We start from the raw sequence: 21,108 nt of genomic DNA, 5'->3' as shown, positions 1-21,108 counted from the left end.
AAGTCTCTTGGACAACTTTTGGGAGAAAAAAAAATTTGTTCTACATTTCCTTCGTAATTTTTTGCAGTTTTTCTATATTTTTAGAAAATGATCGCGTATCTTTTTTTTAAAAGTTTCTAAGTGTCATTTATTTATCTTATAAAAGGTCTTAAGTCTCTTAGACAACTTTTTGGAGCCAAAAATGTTGTTGCACTTTTCTTTACTAATTTTTTGATTTTTATTTATATTTTTAGAAAATGATCGTGTATCTTATCTTATTTATCTATTTATAAAAGGTCTTAAGTCTCTTAGACAACTTTTTGGAGTCAAAAAAGTTGTTGCACATTTCCTTTCTAATTTTTTGCCATTTCTATATTTTTTAGAAAATGACCGCGTATCTTATATCTTATTTGTAAAAGCTTTTAAGTCTCTTAGACAACTTTTTGTAGCAAAAAATGTTGTTGAAGTCTAAATTAGTTCGGGGGATTAATTATTTGTCTTTTGGAAGCATTGTCAATAGTTTTTTCATAACAAGGATTGGACCAAGGATTAACCTTAATCCATATGAATGATTTTGTCATCACAAGGATTGAACCAAGGGTAAACCCTAATACTATATTTTTTTACATTAGTTTATGATGTACTTACAAAACATATTCAATAGCTAGCACCAACATGCATGGATTTTGTACATGATGTAGTCTTAATTGAAGAGTCGAGGGAGGGATTGAATGGGATATGTTGGAGGCTTGGAGACAAGCTTTAGAAGCATAAGAATTTCATTTGAGTAGAAGCAAGACATAGTATATGTAATGTAATTTTAGCAAAAGACGAAGTAGTCTGACCTTAGAGGTGAGATTTAGAGATCATATCATTCAAGTTACACAGTTTAAATATCTTTGGTTCATTCTTTCAACAAAATAATATTGGGTTCATAATACAAAATGACGGAGAAATAAAAGCAACTGTAAATTATTGTATTCAAGTTGGGTGGTTGAAATGGAAAAGAGCCTCATGTGTTTTTTGTGATACAAATGTGTCGTTTAAGTTTAAGTGCAAAAATACCATAAAGTTGTTATAACGACGATGTTTTATGGATCAAAGTATTGGCGGTTAAGAACCGACACGAGAATAAAGCAAGTGTGCGGAGATGCGAATGTTGTGTTGGATGTGTTGTAAGACTAAATGAGATAAGATTAGAAATGGCAACATTATAGAGATAGTTGGGGTAGCACCTATAGTATAAATATTGTGGAAAGTAGGTTTAGGTTGTTTGGACAAGTAGAGAGAAAACATGTAGATTCTATAGTAAGAAGAGTAGATCAAATAGGGGATAGTCATATTACAAAAGGAATAGGAAGACCTAGAAGAACCATAAGGGGGTGTTTGTTTCAAGGTTAACGATGATATTCCCGGGAAAACATGGTTAGAGAATGATTATACCCATGTTTGTTATGAGGTTGATAAAAAAATATTCCTGGGTATAAAGGTTCCTGGGAATGAAGTAACTTCCCATGACTTCCATTATTCCCATAAATTTATTGCCATGTAAAGAGATGGGAATGTGCATTCCCATGATATTCTGCATAGATTTGAAAGAAAAAAAATTTGTAACTTCCAATTTTTCCAAGAATGTCAAGTTATTTGGCAAACACTTTTTTTAACAAATACCTAGGAATCAAATTTTCATATTTTCATTCCCGGGTATGTTATTCTTAGGAATAATTTGTGTTTCCCCAAAACAACTGCCCCCTAAGAGAAACTAATTGGAAAGATTTATAGATTAATGAGTTGGATCTAAATACGGTTTATGATAAAACAATATGACATATTTTGATATAGGTAGTTGATGAAGTAGTTTTGCATCAAAAACAAGATAAGTATTTGTATCGTCTCCACAGGGATTAGTGCGACATCACGGATATTTCAACATCAAATATCATTCTAAGTAAAAAGGGTGATTGTTTGTTTGAATTTACAACTATGTTAACTAAATGCAAAAAGTAAAAGATGAGATTAATAAGGATTGAAACTTGTTAGGAGTAGCGTTCCTTAACCAAGCGTCACACGTACTAATGATCCATACGAATTCTAGCTTTATAAACAACATTATCACAATCAATTCTAAACTACCCTTCGTGTCCAAAGTGATATAATTATTTCTAAGTTATCGTTTAAACATTCGTGTCCAAATTCCTTAAACGATAACAAAGTCGATCGGATAACCTAATCGACCGTGTCCAGCCTGGTTAAGTTATACGAAAGCATTTAGCTCTTGATTATGGTGATTATCACAAGATTAACAAAGATGTCAAGTAAGTTAACCTAAGATATATTGCTATTCTAGCTCAAGATTCAAGAGTTTGTGTCCAAATCATCTTTGAATCTCATTGAAAGCATTAACACAAGAATAACAACAATATTGAATATAAATTGCTAGAAACATATTTTGCAAGATCAAAAGATTACATGTTAAGCAAAGATCAAGTACCTCTCATCCCAACAAAGGGTATTTAGCTACACATCATCATGGAAGCCATGCAAGGATGGATTGAAAAGGAAGGATTCATTACACTTGTGATGTCTCAACAAAGTATTAAGATCCAACTTCCAAAACCAATCTCACTCTATGAAGAACTACCTTACTTCTCTCTATGAAAATATCTAAACTAAAACCTAAGAGAAGCTAAGAAAATATCAAGCTAAGATATGATAAGATCCTCTCCAAAGAGTAGCAAGAGGCTATATAAAGACTTCTGCCCTGCCTCAACTCGCAGATGCGAGCTACACCACTCGCAGATGCGAGTTGCTTCTCTGGCCCAATAATAAGCTGCCACGTCATAAATGAAGGGATCAAACCGCCCTAACTCGCAGTTGCGAGTTAGGGAACTCGCAGTTGCGAGTTACTCGCATTTGGAACTCGCAGATGCGAGTTTGGGTGCGAGCTGCTTGCTTCCAGGGACAGCTTCTGCCCAAATAGTACTTTTTCATGATTTTGCTTCTTTGATCAATGTCTTGGGCTAATTCCTGCACAAAAGGATAGAATAATGATAAGTAAAGCGTAATAAGGCATTTAACGCTTATTTCTCGGCTTTTCCTTCAATTACTTGCAAAGCAAGCAACAAAAAGTGCTTAAAATATAACATGAAATTAACACTTTTTAGCACTTATCAAACTCTCCCCAACTTAACTCTTTGTTTGTCCTCAAACAAAATGAAAATCAAACAAGTTAATAACAAGACACAAGTACAAAAGGCTTTGAAAACATCTTCAGATGAATGATTTAAAAGTGAATGCGCGGGCAAGTCTAAGTTTCCAACTAATCTAAAATTCTACTACTAACATGAGATGAGTCCTAAGTACAAAGTTCATGTCAAACATTTCAAAACAATAATATATTTATTTACGAACCACACCTAACACACTTCTATGAAAGTAGATAAACAATTGAAATCAAATGAATGAGGGTTATGAACACACATCCGGCAATCAAGTTAACATTCCAATCAAGTTATGTGTCCATCCAAAAATCGTTTCAAAAGGCATAAAAACATGGATCAAAAGGTCTTTGATGGTTATAACTTGGCTTGGCTACAAAAGAAATGTCATATGTGGGGCAATTGAAATCAAAAAGCCTATCAAAGAGGAGCATTCCTTGTATCAACCATTAAAATTCACAATCTTTCCTACCAATCATTACAAACCCTTGGTGCTTTAACATGAAGCACTTTGATCTTGACAACTTATTTTCTTTTTGGATTTTTCTTTCTTTTTCTCTTTTTCTTTTTTTCTTTTCATGTACACATTGTTTTCTTTTCTTTTGTATTTACAACACCATGTTGTCTTGATCAAAGATAAAATTACACCATTGTACTTGACATAAGATTTACATCTACCTTCTCTCCCCAACTTGAATCAAAATACACCCTATTTGAATGTTCCTTTACTCTAAGGCAAAAGGGACAAATAACAATGAAAGTTTAGGGTTCAACAATTAAAAACAACTCAAAGTCCTGAAGTGCGTCAAAAATGAACTGGATATTGAAAAGTTTTAAAGGCAAATTCATCAAGCATTGTGCTTATGAATTGACAGTTCATAATTGAGGACTCCGATTCATTTGGCTCAAGTGGGTTAGCAAATACTCGCTCTTCTCACAAGGTAGGCTATTTGTGGTCAAGTACGTTTCTCTCATTAACAAAAATATGCCTTGATCACTTCCATGCCTTCACACAATTTTAAAACAAATATCGGATTTAAAATAACACAATTGAGTTAAACAATGAATCCGGTCTCCTTGCATATGTACAAACATTTGAGGTTTCCTCACTTTTAGGCTAGTACTACGTGGTTCACAAACAAATAAATTATTGTAAAGAACTAAATGAAATGAAATTTGCACAAAGTACTCGTTCCATATTCGAGTAAAAAACCTAGAAAAACTGGAAACTTGTACCTTGGCTTTGTGCTTTAATCACAACTATGAATCATTATCAATCATCTGCGATTTGAAATTAAGCAAGAGTGATACAAATGAAGCTTCCATGATTCTCAAAACAAAATGAAGTACTTAATCAACAAAAAATGCTAACACATTATTCAACATAAAACATAGTACTAATAAAACAAAATACGAGTTCATGTGCCAAAATGAAACAAACAACAGAAGCAAACTAGTGTTTAAAGGTATCAAGAAAGAAAACAAAAAACCAAACTATGCTTGCTCGCAATTGCGAGCTGTTTTTACTCGCCATTGCGAGTTGTGTCAGTTCAGGATTCTGCTCTCTGTTTAACTTCTGTTTTTGCTGTTTTGATGCATGCACATGACTCCTAGACTTATTATGCATTAAAACAGTAAATGAATTGGGTTGCCTCCCAACAAGCGCTTGTTTAACGTCGTTAGCTCGACGCCTTTTTCGTTAGGGTGGCCAAAATGAGACGGACAACACATCATCCTTTATGTTCCTTCTCTGTGGGAGGAATTCCATGAACTTTAAGTACAAATGATGTGGAGTCCATGTCCTCCTTAACTTGGATTTGAACAAGGCGAAAATTTCATCAATGACCCGGTCAATTTCAGCCTTGCTCACTTTCTTCCCCTTTTGTTCAAATGTTTCTTCCTTGCTAAGTAACCGTTCCTTTCTCTCTACCACCTCTATCACTTCTCCGCTATCAACAGTTTTGTCCTCTTCAGTAAATGACATTTCTTGAGGAAGTTCGATTTCATGTGGTGGACCACATTCCTCTACTATTGCATCTTCCTCAAGTTCAACAACACCTTCTCCAACAATCTCTTCGTCATGAGTGGATTGAATGTTGACTTGATTATCCATGATTTTAGCTTGAATCATCTCCAACTGAATTGATAAATTCCTCAATCTTTGGTTGGTATTTTGCATGTTTATCATGGATTGTTGCATGAAGATATTCAAAGTATTTTCCACATTGGTCATTCGTTCATCTTCAAAAGGATATTGCTGATGCTGTTGATATGGTTCATACTCGGGTGGAGTGTAGAAGTTGTTATAACCATGATCAGCCATGATTTTGTCTAGGTGATGATCTGAAATGGAAACAACTAACAAGAAACTTTTCTTTGTTTATCAAAGAGGGGTTAGTGGTAAGAACTATTAAGTAAAGAAAAATATTTACGGAATATGTACGAATACTTAAAACAATAAATCAATCGTTCTATCTATGATATCTAAACACCAATCCCCGGCAACGGCGCCATTTTGATGAAGTAGTTTTGCATCAAAAACAAGATAAGTATTTGTATCGTCTCCACAGGGATTAGTGCGACATCACGGATATTTCAACATCAAATATCATTCTAAGTAAAAAGGGTGATTGTTTGTTTGAATTTACAACTATGTTAACTAAATGCAAAAAGTAAAAGATGAGATTAATAAGGATTGAAACTTGTTAGGAGTAGCGTTCCTTAACCAAGCGTCACACGTACTAATGATCCATACGAATTCTAGCTTTATAAACAACATTATCACAATCAATTCTAAACTACCCTTCGTGTCCAAAGTGATATAATTATTTCTAAGTTATCGTTTAAACATTCGTGTCCAAATTCCTTAAACGATAACAAAGTCGATCGGATAACCTAATCGACCGTGTCCAGCCTGGTTAAGTTATACGAAAGCATTTAGCTCTTGATTATGGTGATTATCACAAGATTAACAAAGATGTCAAGTAAGTTAACCTAAGATATATTGCTATTCTAGCTCAAGATTCAAGAGTTTGTGTCCAAATCATCTTTGAATCTCATTGAAAGCATTAACACAAGAATAACAACAATATTGAATATAAATTGCTAGAAACATATTTTGCAAGATCAAAAGATTACATGTTAAGCAAAGATCAAGTACCTCTCATCCCAACAAAGGGTATTTAGCTACACATCATCATGGAAGCCATGCAAGGATGGATTGAAAAGGAAGGATTCATTACACTTGTGATGTCTCAACAAAGTATTAAGATCCAACTTCCAAAACCAATCTCACTCTATGAAGAACTACCTTACTTCTCTCTATGAAAATATCTAAACTAAAACCTAAGAGAAGCTAAGAAAATATCAAGCTAAGATATGATAAGATCCTCTCCAAAGAGTAGCAAGAGGCTATATAAAGACTTCTGCCCTGCCTCAACTCGCAGATGCGAGCTACACCACTCGCAGATGCGAGTTGCTTCTCTGGCCCAATAATAAGCTGCCACGTCATAAATGAAGGGATCAAACCGCCCTAACTCGCAGTTGCGAGTTAGGGAACTCGCAGTTGCGAGTTACTCGCATTTGGAACTCGCAGATGCGAGTTTGGGTGCGAGCTGCTTGCTTCCAGGGACAGCTTCTGCCCAAATAGTACTTTTTCATGATTTTGCTTCTTTGATCAATGTCTTGGGCTAATTCCTGCACAAAAGGATAGAATAATGATAAGTAAAGCGTAATAAGGCATTTAACGCTTATTTCTCGGCTTTTCCTTCAATTACTTGCAAAGCAAGCAACAAAAAGTGCTTAAAATATAACATGAAATTAACACTTTTTAGCACTTATCAGTAGTCTACCCCATTTAGTGGGATAATGTTTGGTTGTTGTTGTCGTCGTCTTTTGGAAGTATAAACTCATGCTCAACAACAACTATAATTTCATTTCATGATCAACTACCACATTTATTAGTCAATGACATAATTAACTTCCCGTGCATCGCACGGGTCCAAATACTAGTATACTATATATAAAGAAAACTACCCCTTTTAGCACTTTTGGTTTGGATTTTTCCTTCCAAAAATACCCTCAATTTTCAATACAAATAACACATGTAACAAATAGATAAGAATGAATTTAAATATTAAAACAAATATAACAAACACGATATGAATATATATTTTTTTGGTTTTTTTTTGATTTTTTTTCCTTTATATATCCTTTAAAAAGTGTAACAAACTAGATGAGTATATTTATACTTATTTTTTATCATTCAAATTATAACCTTTAACAATTTTTTCTATAATAAAATTGTTGTCAATGTCATTAAAAAAAGAATATAGATTATTATTTTTTTGGTTATATTGTATTATTGTCGGTGTCGTTGAAATAGATAATCATGGTTGGTTTGATTTTTTATATATTGAAAGCAACAAACACCGTTCATAATTTTCAAACATTATAAACTAGCATTCATACGGAAACGGAGTACCTGTGTCCACTCTTTTTAATGTGCTAATGTGTATAAACTACTAACAATAATTTATAATATTTCTTTAAAAAATTATAAATATTTTAAACTTTCATATTGTAACAAATTATACCTGTATAGTTAAAACTCTATAAATTAATAATGTCAGGACCGGAGAAATTTATTAATTTAGAGAGTTATTAATTTATCGATAAATTAATAATTATTAATTTAAAGAGTTTTTAAGTAATTATACTATACATACCAAACAAAAAGGCAAATTAGTCTATGCCTCTAAGAATTACGTTGCAGCGAACCTTGAGACTCAACGTAAATTAGTAACTACTGTGTTCATATGCATTGAAAATCAATAATGACTTTTAAAGTACAGTAAATGTAAACAAGAGGAACATATGTGTTCAATGTACTCTTAAGCAAGTGTAATATATTTTTTTAGTTTCTTTGAATAATTAATTTATGATTTTCTTGGGACCGAAAATTATAAAGGGATCTCCCGAAAAATTATTATCTTATTATTTTATCGAGTTTTTCAATTTTTTACATTGGCCCAAGTCGGGACCTGACAAATTTATTATTTTAGAGAGTTTATTATTTACCGATTATTAATTTAAAGCGTTTCTATTGTATTTGTCCCCGTGAGTTGCTAAGAACAATTGAGGCTTTTCCTAAAAAAAAAAAAAAAAAAAAGAACAATTGAGGCTATTCTATCATCACCGTTATATATTTGACCCCTCTTTGTACCCTCTAAAACCCTTTTGACGAAACCTGGTTTTGAAAGACTGTTATATATTGCTTTGATTCCGCTTTTTGATATAGTGTGGGCTACGATCGAACCCACACCGCTTATCCTTATTAGTTTAGGTCAACAATGGAGGTTATTCTATCATCACCGTCGCATTCACTCTCTTCGGACGATTCGCTTCAAATGCCACCACTCCCCACGCTTCCTTTCGATCTCATTGTCGAAATCCTGAGCAGGCTACCCGTGAAGCTCCTCCTTCAACTTCGTTGCTTATGCAAGTCGTGGAATTCTCTGATATCTCATTGTAAATTTGCCAAGAAGCATCTCAGCCTATCGACCACACGCCACCTATACAAAGTATGCTACTCTGATGCCTTAAGAAAGTGTGTTTTAACTTGTTACCCACTTGATTACGTTTCCCCCAACGTAACCACTATGGTCACACAATACACATGTCCTTTCAATGATTATGTTGATGATTGTTATATCGTTGGCTCTTGCAACGGTATCCTCTGTATTGCTGGCTACAATAAAACTTCAGTTATATTGTGGAATCCATCCATTAGAAAATTCAAGAAATTGCCCCCACACCCTTTTCAAAAGCCAAGCAGGCTACAAACAATATATGGTTTCGGCTATGATTCTTTTACAGATAATTACAAAGTGACTGTTGTTTCACATCACCAGATGCGTAATGATAGTGGTAAGTGTGTTGACAAAATTGAAGTAATGATTCATACTCTGGGTACGGATTTTTGGAGAAGCATTCAAGAGATCCCTTTTGGCGGCATCCCTGTTGAGCAATCAGGGCAATTTGTGAGTGGCAAGATTAATTGGCTGGCTTCTAAACACTGGCTTAGAGAAAGCCCATGCTTTATTGTTTCTCTCGATTTGGGGAATGAATCTTATCAAGAGATTTTGCAGCCTGACTATGGAGAGGTTAATGAAGATATCTACTTGACACTGGGTGTATTGAGTGATTGCTTGTCCATAATTTCTGGCCATGTTGTTTGGATCATGAAGGAATATGGAAATAAAGAGTCTTGGACAAAATTGTTTACCGTTTCTTACATGCCAGATCCTAGTAAATATTATATTTTTACCAAGGCCTTATGTATTTTTGACAATCATCATCAAGTGCTGCTTGAGTCTACAAGGGATTGGGGTACGAATTGGGATACAAAGGTGATTATTTACAATTCTAGAAATAGTACTTTTAGATTTACTAACTTTTCCCATCAGAGTGCTTATAGTCCAAGGAATGGTTCCCCTGAAGTATGCTTTGAGAGTTTAATATCACCTTGGTCGTGATGCTAGGATTTAGATGAGGGATATGTCATTAGGGCATGAGATTCAAGTGCATTACACTAGTTATTTAGTAGTTCTTATTAATGGTTTCTTTTCGAATAATTGTTAATTAATGGTCAATTGATTCTCCAGAATGAGAAGTTGTAGTTATTTTCATTTAAATGTTTGTTATAGACTTGTAGCTTTTTTCCATTTCCTTTTATTTGTTTGTTAGATGGTTTGTGCTTTATACCTTGTGTCTGCTTACTTGTGCTTTAGAAAACAAAATGCATACCTTCTAGCAATGTTTCACACACTTAATAGTGTGTGAAAGGAATAGTGTCTTAAGCAATGTTTCACACACTATAGTAGTTAATTATGCAGTTATGGTTTATTAATATATTATGATTAATAATTAATTAAGTCAGTAGTGGGAGGTTAAGTTTTAAGAATAAATAGGGGAGAGAAGGGAAGATTGAGGGGCATCGGAGGATTTGACTGGGAAGGGGCCATTTTGGCTTTAGGGAGGTGCAGACCCTCGAAGTTCTGCAATATTATTCTGTAATCAAAAGGGATTTTCCCTATTTTATTCTTCTATATCAGTTGGTTTCTATCAAGATATTAAGAAATGGCTTGGTGAATTGAGAGGAAAAGGCTTGCATGAATCCTTTGCTTGTTCCTACAAGAGATTGAATCACATACTTCAACTATGTGGTAGCCAAGATTTGAAAACACGACCTTCATCACAAGTCAGTTAATCATTCAGGTCCTTCACGTGTCCTGGTTCAACCACGTGAATTAATTACACCTTTGGCTGTCTGGACGGAAAGTTTAGTCCATTGCAAATATACTGCAGAAAGTGGGAAAATGGTAGCTAATATGTTTGTATATTCGATTTGACCCCGTTTAGAAATATCATGTGTTTTACACCTTCTGTCTAGATAGTTTATAAATTTATTTGATTATAGATGTTTTTTTAGGAATGTCAAGTCATCACAATTCTAACTCATGGTATCAAGAGAGGGTGTGTATTTAAACAGGTCACAAAGATTCATCTTATAGAAATTAAATTGTTACTCTATTGAATGAAGTTAGTGTTTTGATTTTAGTGTTTTTAGAGTGTTTCAAAATTCTCTTGTTCTACAAGTCCCAAGTAGGAAAGTTAAGAGGGTTTTTGAGTCTTTATATAGGAGTTTTATGAAGTTGTTGACATATATGAGGGGATGGAGACTTTGTAGCTTTGGCATTGTTGAGAGAACTTACAAAGTATATATCATTCTCTCTTGGATTATTTTTTTTGTCAAGTAGCCTCGTTGGTGAATAATGTGGGAGATACTGTTAAAGCATAACGGACATTACATTTAGATTATTCACATGGAAAAGAAACAAAAGAAAGTTAAACTTATGCCAAAAATGTTGTGCAACAGTGGGCTCATTGGTGTATAGGAACCGATACTAATATCCCATAGATGGACCATCCATGGGTGGCGAATGGAGAGTGCATTTCGGACATCAACATCAGTAATACGCAATTCCGCTGGGTTCATCTTAGTGAGTGGATTGAAAGGCCAAAGAATGACCACTATTCTGTTTGAAATGCATATCGGGTGTGTACGTATATTATCAAAGACAGCTCTCACTTACAGAGAAGACCGGGACAATGAAACTCTATTTGAAAACTCAAGGTCCCGCACAAAGTGAAAATTCTAACGTGGACGGTGTGTCGAGACTGCTTTCTTACTCAGGCACGCCTTGTTAGTCGAGGAGTCATGTGCCCAACTGATTGTGTCGGATCTATACCTTGCGCAAAGTTTATTGATGAATTTTGAGAAATGGTTGAATCTGGAAGGAAAGGGTTGGTAATTAAGAATCATCATGAACTCTTTAAAAGTTCACTTAGTGTTTGATCTCAAACCATTTTGTTGGGGTTTTTTTTTTTCTTTAGGATAGTAGAGGGAGGAAATAAGATTAGCTTCGCGGATGAAATTTAGAATATAGATTTAGGGTCTGATTTACAAGAATGTTGATGATAATCGAGTGTTTTTGATGATGATGATGGATGAAGTCTTTTTTTACTAATTTTTCTCTTCTTTTTATTTCTGGATTTATTTGAAGAAAATGATGAAGGTTTATGATGATGTTGACGAAGATGTTGTTTTAGCAATTAAGCCTTTTTTTAATGTTGTGTTCAATGATTTATTTGAAGAAAATGATGAAGGTTTTATGATGATGATGATGATGATGGATGAAGCCTTTATCTAAGTATTCACTGTCTTGTTTGTTGACTGAGATATATGGGAGAGCAAATAAACTGAACAAATCGTAACAGGGGAGAGACAGAGCGTAATGATTCAGAGAAAAATGGTTGCAATGTTGCGCGTGACATAGAGAGATGGAGTGAGAGGCCACATTTTCAGCACAAGAATCTGATTCATTTTACGATCCTGGCTATGATTTTGCGATCACATGATCTTGGCCACAGTTTTCTCACCAAGTGATCTAGTGTTTTGGAATTCTTAAGTTCAGTTTAATTATTTCTTGTGGAGTCAAACTAGATGAGGTGAACAAACTATATGTTCCTAATAGTAAGGATAAACTTGTCTCTGACTTTATTGTTGTATGTTATTTGTCGAAAAATACAATCTTCAAAGTCTAATTTAACTGTTTTACTTGTATGTTTCACTGTGTTATCTCGTTCTACCAGAGAAAGAGTTGTACACCTGTTCCACATTATAATTATATGCTATCTGTTTGATTATGATCATCTCTGCATGTTTCATTTTTAAACCTCATGACATAGTATCATTCTTAGCATACTATGTCATTTCAACTCTTATCTATATTTCTTAATGCCGGCAAAATGGCTGCATGAAGTTTCTAGAAGTTGAGTTGTGGTGATATAGTCCGTGAAAACTAAGTCCGGAGGACAAGGCTATATCATACGAATAAGCTGACATAAGGACATTGCTAAATCATATCATATGGCCATCAATTCTGCATGTAGACCGTTGGAAAAAACATTGTTTCATGCAAACACCATGGCAGCACCCATCTTCTATGAGGACATTGCTAATTTAGATGTTATGCACCAGGTTCATCATTATCTTCAAAAGACATCTTCGTTTACAAATAATTCTATAGGCTGTGTCACTCTTTGAAAGTATGCTTCAAATTGATGACGAGTATGAATATTTAGCATACAAATACAAGACATTTTTATGATATTTTTTATCATTTCCTCTTTACAATATAAAAAGTAAAGGAAAAAAGAAACGATAGTCGGAATGTAAGGCCAGAACCACATCTTTTAATTGGTTGGTATATGGAAGCTACCTTCTTTCAAAAAAAAAAAAAAAAAAACTGGTTGGTATATGCAAGCTACCTATATCTTCTTCTTTTCTAAATTCTTGTGTTTGAACGACAAACACAATAAAAATGGTCTACGGAAGGAGTCGGACTCTCACAACATGACGAATCAAGGTTCGAATTTTGGTTGAAATATGTTTCCACATTTAGTGTCTAACATACCTTCAATAATATTACGTTAAGTGGAGGGAACCCATGGAAACCAAAATAAAAAACAAAAATGCACGAATGAGAGTTGGGTCTAACAGAATGAATTAGACTCTCACAATGTAAAAAATCAATGTTTGGATTTCAACTAAGGAATGTACCCATATTTAGTGTCTGAGACATCTAAAATAGAATTGTCTTCAATGAAGTTAACAATATATAAGAAGAAGAGTCTTTGTTAAATGTGATGCTAAGATCTAAAAAGAATCACACAAATTATATTGATATTGTGTATAATATAAACAAGAAAAAAGATACATAAACCACTCTTTTGTGTACACCCCTTTGTACCACCACTGATCTGACATGGATAGTTTGGTAATTTCACACATTAAGGGTAGTTTGGTAGTTTTCACAATATCTTCCTCTTCTCCGCATCACACTATTATTATTATTATTATTATTATTGTTGTTGTTGTTGTTGTTGTTGTTGTTGTTGTTGTTGGTCAAGTAGTCTTGTGGCTAGAGCTCACACAATTTAATTGTGGAGAAGTAGGGTGTCCAGGGTTCGAACCCCGACCCCTACATATAATATGCAATATCCCTACCAACTGAGCTAAGGTCACGATGATTATTATTATTATTATTATTATTATTATTATTATTATTATTATTATTATTATTATTATTATTATTATTATTATTATTATTATTATTATTATTTGATCGTACCTGGTCAGAAGGTGACTGCCGGTGCCTTGAATGCGGTGGTTTGAGTGGTGGTAGAATGCGTCAGAATGCTTCTTAGAACGGATGGGGGTGTGTAACTGCAAGCACTCCGACGCTCAAGTAAATAGAGATCAAAGAGTGGGGGTTTAGAGGAAGAGTTAGATTCTACCTTGGGGACTGCAATGAGTCCCCTATATATAGAGGTGGAGGGCTGCAGAGCCGTTGTAATGTCACACCTGACTCTGGCGGTTACGAAATCGTGGGAAGTGTAACCGCCAGAGAGTTTATTGCGGGAAAGTGCAGAGAGACGTTGTGGCTCGTTTGAATCGCTCTCGCTCGCTTCGTGCACCCCCCTCGCGGGGAAGGGGTGTGTCGCAAGTAATGTTGCCAAACATGGTGTTTGGGTTTTGGATTGTATTGGGCCTAAGTAAATGGGTCAAAGGTCCTTTTGGCTGGTCCAGAACATCATCATCATCATCATCATCATCATCATCATCATCATCATCATCATCATTATTATTATTATTAGTATTATTATTAGCGAAAAGACGGGCACTCACGTGCCCGTCTTTCCGTTCTTTTTTTTGCGCTAACATTTTGAAAATTATGAACGGTGTTTTTTTTGTGAAATTTTGATTTTGATTAAAACTAAAAAAAAATATAAATGTTTGTTGCTTTCAAGTTTTTTTTTTTTTAGGGTTTGCTTTCAAGTTATAAAAATCAAACTAACTATGATTATCTATTTCAACGACACCGACAATAATACAATGTAACAAAAAAAAAATTAATCTAAATTCTTTTTTAAATGACACCAACAACAATTTTATTGTAGAAAAAGTTGTTTAAGAGTATAATTGGAATGATGAAAAAGTAAGTATAAATATACTCATCTAGTTTGTTACACTTTTTAAATGATAAAGGAAAAAAAAATATTCATATTGCGTTTGTTACATTTGTTTTAATATTTAAATTTATTCTTATGTATTTGTTACATATATTCATATTGCGTTTGTTACATTTGTTTTAATATTTAAATTTATTCTTATGTATTTGTTACATTTTTTATTTGTATTGAAAATTGCGGGTATTTTTGGAAAGAAAAATCCAACTCAAAAGTGCTGAAAGGGGTAGTTTTCTTTATATATAGTATAGATTATCAATTTTTACTATTTTCATCGATAAAGAAAGTAAAATGTATCATTATCTTTTTTATTTTAACAATCATGTTTATATCCATGACCCATTTTTCTTTCTTTCTAAAAATACATAAAAAAAATTGAAATCGTAATGGAACTATCTAACGGGTAAAATAGTCACAATCTTATTCCAGATCAATAAATCACACACCCATTATTGCACAATTCAGTGAACAAGTGTACGTGTGTGAAACATAATTGCAAAAAATATGAGGTGTGTGAGTTGACGAGTACCAGTCTCAGATTTTAATAATGAAAAATGTATTTGTCCTTCAACAGTGAATCCACTCACCCGCAATTTACTAAGACCAATAATAGGAAACTCCCAAATATTTCTAACCAAACAGTCCAACAAGCTCTAGAACACGTGATAAACTCAAATTATGGGATTATTCCAGAAGGACACAGACCGCGAGAACATATTTTATAACATAACCACTGGTGACGGGCAGCAAGGCGGTCGCCACCGTTCTTTGCATCCAAAACTATATCTTGAGCAATCACCGACACAAAAACGAACAACAACAATGAGATATATCTTAAAACAGTTCAAATCGAACCATGACCTAAGCAAGCAATGTCGTAGTAGAATTCGAAACTTAAAAAATCAAAACCCATCGGCTCAATGGCCGTTGAGAGTTGTCATAACCGTAACTTTACAATTATGTGTAATATTTATTTTTTTATGACCAAAAACAACAATATGATAATAATTTATTTTTATGTTGAATTCAGTTTATAATTATAACTTTAATATAAAATAGTATTATTTTAAGTTATTTGATAAAAAAAATACATTAATTCCTCGTGCAGGGGCACAGGTCTCACACTAGTTATATTGAAATCCACCCAAATTCTGATCGTTCTTGTGGCGCATCGCCACCAATTGTCTCCTCACCTATTCCCGTATAATTCAGAAGGGAATACCTTGCAAAGATACTTTGTGAACTATGAAGCTTTGGGGAACATACATCGACTTATTCTTTGTAGGGTCATGTTAACTTGTCCCTTAGGGAACATGCTAAGGTGTCTATATAAAAGGTAAATATATATTTAGAAACATTAAACTTCAATTTTGTGATAAAAAAATTAGCACGACTTGTCCGATGAGTTTAACTCGGTTGGTAAAGACAATGCATATTTGCATATTATATGAAAGGTCTAGGGTTCAAACCCCGGACACCACAAAAAAAAAAGCACAATTTATGATGCATAATTTCTATCTTTGGAACCTTAACTTATGCCTTAGGGCACAAGTTAGCATTTCCCTTCTTGGGGCAACTTGGCACTTAAGTGCATGATTTGTTGATAGGATGTCATTACAATCTTTGGAACCTTAACTTATGTCTTAGGGCACAAGTTAGCATTTCCCTTCTTGGGGCAACTTGGCACTTAAGTGCATGATTTGTTGATAGGATGTCATTACAACAACAATCAAATGCGCCTATGATTCTTTGGAGTCTTTGGAAAAACCGCAGCACTAAGTTATAGGAGAATAATGACTCGCCTCCATCAATCATTGTAAGGTGTGCAAAAGATTCACTCAATGAATGAGAGTTTATGCAACGAGCAAGGCAGTTAGGCCAGAGCATACATCAGACTTTTTCGTGGATAAAGCCACTACCTTCAACGTGGATTGTCCTCTCTTTAATAACAACACTATCACATGTTATGACTTTTGCTTTCGTGACTCCGCGGTCCCATTTGTGTTAGGTATATCGAATTTTGCACACTTTTCCTTGTCGCTAACCGAAGCTGAAGCCTCTGGGCTGCTTTAGGTTGTCAAATTTGTTATTGATAGAGATACGGTATCCTTTGCATTTGAGTCTGATTGCAAAATTTGTTGTTGATAACGTTAATTCTACTGTAGTGTCCAAAATGATATTAGTGCATCTCAAATGGGGAGTCCATAACTTAACAAGGACCTCAACCTATTAAGGACCCTCATTAGAGGAAGAAAAAAGTGGGTATCTATTAGTTATCAGCAACTAATGGGTCCCACGATTAAAATAGGAAATAAAGTACATAAAAGTTGGTCCCACTATCTCATGTTCACGCGATTCTTTCTTTTTTCAATTTCCTTTTAATCACTTGGTCTAAATGGACATGTTAAAGTACACATTAGAGGACCTATTTAAAAACTCATTTTAGTTTAGATCATTGGAGTTATTGAGTCCTTAATAAATGACATGTACATGTGAAACCCATATAAGGACTCTTTTTAGTTTACTACCATTGTGGATGCTCCTAGAGCATCTCAAATGGGGAGTTCATTACTTAACAAGAACCAGCAATTAACAGGTCCCATGAGTTTGTGTTAGTTAAAGAAGATGAAGATGGTGTTAAATTAATATGCTGGACAAAAAAATATTTAAAACAAAATTAATTATACAGTTACAACATCACGTAATAAAAGTGCTGACTCAGCGCCACATTAACTTAGTTACATAGTCAAATGAGATGAGAGTCTATTTTTGAAGAATCTTTATTTTATAAGGTTGGAATCTAAAGAAATTTAAAGGGGTAAAACAGAACTCGCCTATACTAGAGGAGTTGAATATATATTAAGCATAATTTTATATATCTAAAATTTAATACTCATTCCGTTTTAAAATGAGTGTCGTTTTAGCCAATTGCACACAAATTAAAGAATGAAATGAAATAATCATTAGACATAACACTTTTACGAAACTGCCCAAGAAATAAACAAACTTAAAATTGCATTGAAAATTGTGTGAGAAAAAAGTTGGAGTATTTATTAAAGGTAAAGTTGAAAAAAAAATTAAAGTTGTATTAGAAATTGCATTGAAAATTGTGTGAGGGGAGAGAAGAGAAACACACATGATGCTTCTTAGAACTCACATGCGTGAGTAAAAAAATTAGGTCAGGTTATAGACAAATTTTTTTTTTAAGAAGTGTCATGTTAATATTGTTACTAATTATTACTAACGGATATTTTGAATTACTGATGAATTATTTGATCTGTCATAAACATTACTGACAGATTCATATCCGTCAGTAATGCAATGGCATGTGCTTTTACATTACTGACAAAAGATTTCCGTCAGTAAACATTGGCTAGTTCATTAATGATTTTACTGACGGATTTATCCCTCAGTGATGTAACTCTCAGAATTATTGAGGGTTTTTTCCGTCAGTAACATTATTGAGGTTTTTTTTATTGTTATTGAAGGGTTGTTCCGTCAGTAATTACTGAGGGTCTAAATCCCTCAATAATGCAATTTTGAATTGATTAGTAAACAGAGGAACAGGAATTCTTGTAAAAATTCGAGTTAAATATTGTTCCTACTGTAACATTGTTCAAAAATGGGCTAAATGGAAGGAAGAAAACATTATTTAACCCAAAATCAAATCTAGAATCAACAATTATTTTGGAATTTCGATGTATATTGTGATTATTCCTTAGAGACTAAAATACCCTTGAAAAGAAACGAGAATAAATTTATATTTGAAAATTGGGATAATAATAATGAGAAAGTAGGGTGGAGAGCGTGTAGTACTCAAATTTTCTCTTCAACCCTAATTTGGAAACATACATACCATTGGAACTAAAACCCTACTTTTGAAATTCACATGGATAGATCGATACCTAGCCTCTTTTTCTGTTCTGTTTCTTCGTAAACCATTCACTTACTTGTTGTATAGAAATGACGCAGGTTAACGATGAGGATGTCTTAAACGACGTCGTTGTTACTTCTCAGTCACTCACGGTGGAAACAACCAACACTCAGAGGCAGCTAATGACCGGAGCCCAACTTCCCACTCTTCCCTTCGATCTCCTTTCTGAGATTCTATGTAGGCTTCCTGTGAAATTACTCGTACAGCTTCGGTGCCTCTGTAAATTTCTCAATTCTCTGATTTCTGATTCGATGTTCGCAAAGAAACATCTTCAATTGTCAACCAAGCGCCACCACCTCATGATATCATCTGGGTGGAGCTCACGTGACTTAGTTCTGCATCATTCCCCAATCCCTTCGGTTTTGTCAACTTCTACTGTTGTTATACAAACACAACTTTACCTTCCTAGTACATTCCCAATTCCACGTAACTATGTGAGCGTAGTGTGCTCTTGCAATGGCATCTTTTGTTGTATCCACAAAGCTGGTTATTATTTTTTGTGGAACCCTTCCATCAGAAAATTTAAGTTATTGCCTCCTGTGGAATATCCACGCAAAGGTTTTGCTATATCAATAAGCTTCGGCTATGATCATTTCATTGATAATTATAAGGTCATTGTTGTTTCTTCCAAAGGTGAAGTTTGTGTTAATACTTTGGGGACTAATTATTGGAGAATAATAGGGGACATCCCAAATGATTACAATATCAGTTATTCCGGAATATTTGTGAGTGGCACTGTTAATTGGTTTCAGAGTGATAATTCAAGTATTCTTTCTCTTAATTTAGATAAGGAGTCATATCAAGAGCTTTTGCTACCTGATTATGAGAATGAAAATGATCAATGGACTTTGGGTATGGTGAGGGATTGCTTGTGTGTCTTTGGAAGAGGTGATCTGTTTCTGGATGTTTGGATTATGAAAGAGTATGGAAATGAAGAGTCTTGGACTAAATTGTACGGTGTTCCTAACATGCAAGATCAGGGTTTAGAAGCCTGCACTGTTTTATATATTTCTGAGGATGACCAACTGCTGCTAGAGTTTAAACAGACCCGAGATCACAAAATGAAGTTGGTTGTTTATGATTCCAAGACTGGTACTTTGAATATTCTTGAGTTTCAAAACAATTATTATCAGAGGGACACAATAGTGTACATTGAGAGTTTGATATCACCTTAAGCAGGGATTCAACAACAACAAATATGGTTAGTTTTTTGTTTTTGTTATTTATGTTATGCCTGCTCTGATTCTTGGTGACTTGTTAGATCTATATGTTAAACATTGCTTTTTATTTTCAGTTTGTTTGGTTAATTTAAGTTATTGATTCTCTCACATCTTGCACTATATTTTAAATAGTTCATAATCATGAATTGCATTAAATAGTAGTTTGTCATTTGATTTTCTATGATTTTGCGTTATGGTGTAGATGTTACAATGTTCTTAGTGTTGCACAAATTTCATAATGTTTGTTTCAAATCATGCACAATGCGTTATGAACTAAACTGGATATGTTATAGAATACTTTTGCGATGTCATTTTTTAAAGAATAATGAATAATATTTAGGTGAAAAATTATGGACTAAAAGGAAGTACATAGTGGTAGTTACAAGTTTTTTTAGGTGTTAATAAGGTCAATGTGCTCTTTTTTCCTTATGAGGAACCTTTTCTTCTGTCTTTGAACATGTTTCGTGTGCTGCTTCAAATGTCCTCTTTTTTTCCTTATGAAAATCTTTTCTTCTGTCTTTGAAAATGTTTCAACATTTAGGTACCACTTTCTTTGAATAGGTTTCGACATTTAGATACCACTTAAATAGTTGTCTTTCTAGAACACTCCAAGTGAAGCCTTTCTAGTTAATTAGTCTACAAATACTATTGTATAAAGGTTGCAATCATTTGAGCTTCTGGTTTCTGTAGAAACTTAGTCAATGAATTTGTATCTCATGCATTTGTTGAGATCAATTTATTTGTCATTCAATCCAATGTTAATGTTACTGATTTCCCTAAGACTACTGCTAGATACACTAGCAAGTATCTGTTAGCAGCCAACACTCTTTCTATATTAAACTTTCTTTCTTCTACAAGGTTTCTGGAACATGGACATTGGATAAACTTTTCAACGAAGTTCTTAAAAGTTGAAATAAACTTAGTAATTTTGTGATAGAGGATCAATTATTGTGCAGAAATTAAATTCCCTTTTGATGGGGAAAGTCCAAGGGGAGAGAAGAGAATTTTGAGGATAAATTTTTCATTGTCTTTTCAATTGATACTAGGATCCTTATAAGGTCCTTTCAAAGATACAAAATCATCCTTTATTGTAGGATCTGAT

General features: G+C 33.9%; 3 protein-coding genes across 3 annotated transcripts; 2 read left to right on the top strand and 1 right to left on the bottom strand.

The window, feature by feature from the left end:
* Positions 1-2,378: 2,378 nt before the first annotated feature.
* LOC146936149 (uncharacterized) lies at positions 2,379-7,028 on the bottom strand. Its single transcript, XM_085751139.1, has one exon. The coding sequence runs from the start codon at positions 5,518-5,520 to the stop codon at positions 4,897-4,899; it is 624 nt and encodes a 207-aa protein (XP_085607265.1). The 5' UTR covers positions 5,521-7,028; the 3' UTR covers positions 2,379-4,896.
* Positions 7,029-8,340: 1,312 nt separating this feature from the next.
* LOC146936148 (F-box/kelch-repeat protein At3g23880-like) lies at positions 8,341-9,771 on the top strand. The gene has a single exon (XM_085757681.1). The coding sequence runs from the start codon at positions 8,549-8,551 to the stop codon at positions 9,731-9,733; it is 1,185 nt and encodes a 394-aa protein (XP_085613807.1). The 5' UTR covers positions 8,341-8,548; the 3' UTR covers positions 9,734-9,771.
* Positions 9,772-18,740: 8,969 nt separating this feature from the next.
* Positions 18,741-20,102, top strand: LOC146936147 (F-box/kelch-repeat protein At3g23880-like). The gene has a single exon (XM_085757680.1). It carries the CDS (start codon positions 18,816-18,818, stop codon positions 19,959-19,961), a length of 1,146 nt encoding a protein of 381 aa, XP_085613806.1. The 5' UTR covers positions 18,741-18,815; the 3' UTR covers positions 19,962-20,102.
* The last annotated feature ends 1,006 nt before the right edge of the window (positions 20,103-21,108 follow it).

The sequence above is a fragment of the Medicago sativa genome, chromosome 3, assembly GCF_051527215.1.
Source record: "Medicago sativa cultivar Bolivia chromosome 3, Bolivia_mono, whole genome shotgun sequence".
Taxonomy (NCBI): domain Eukaryota; kingdom Viridiplantae; phylum Streptophyta; class Magnoliopsida; order Fabales; family Fabaceae; genus Medicago; species Medicago sativa.
This window is presented reverse-complemented; position numbering and strand designations above follow the sequence as displayed.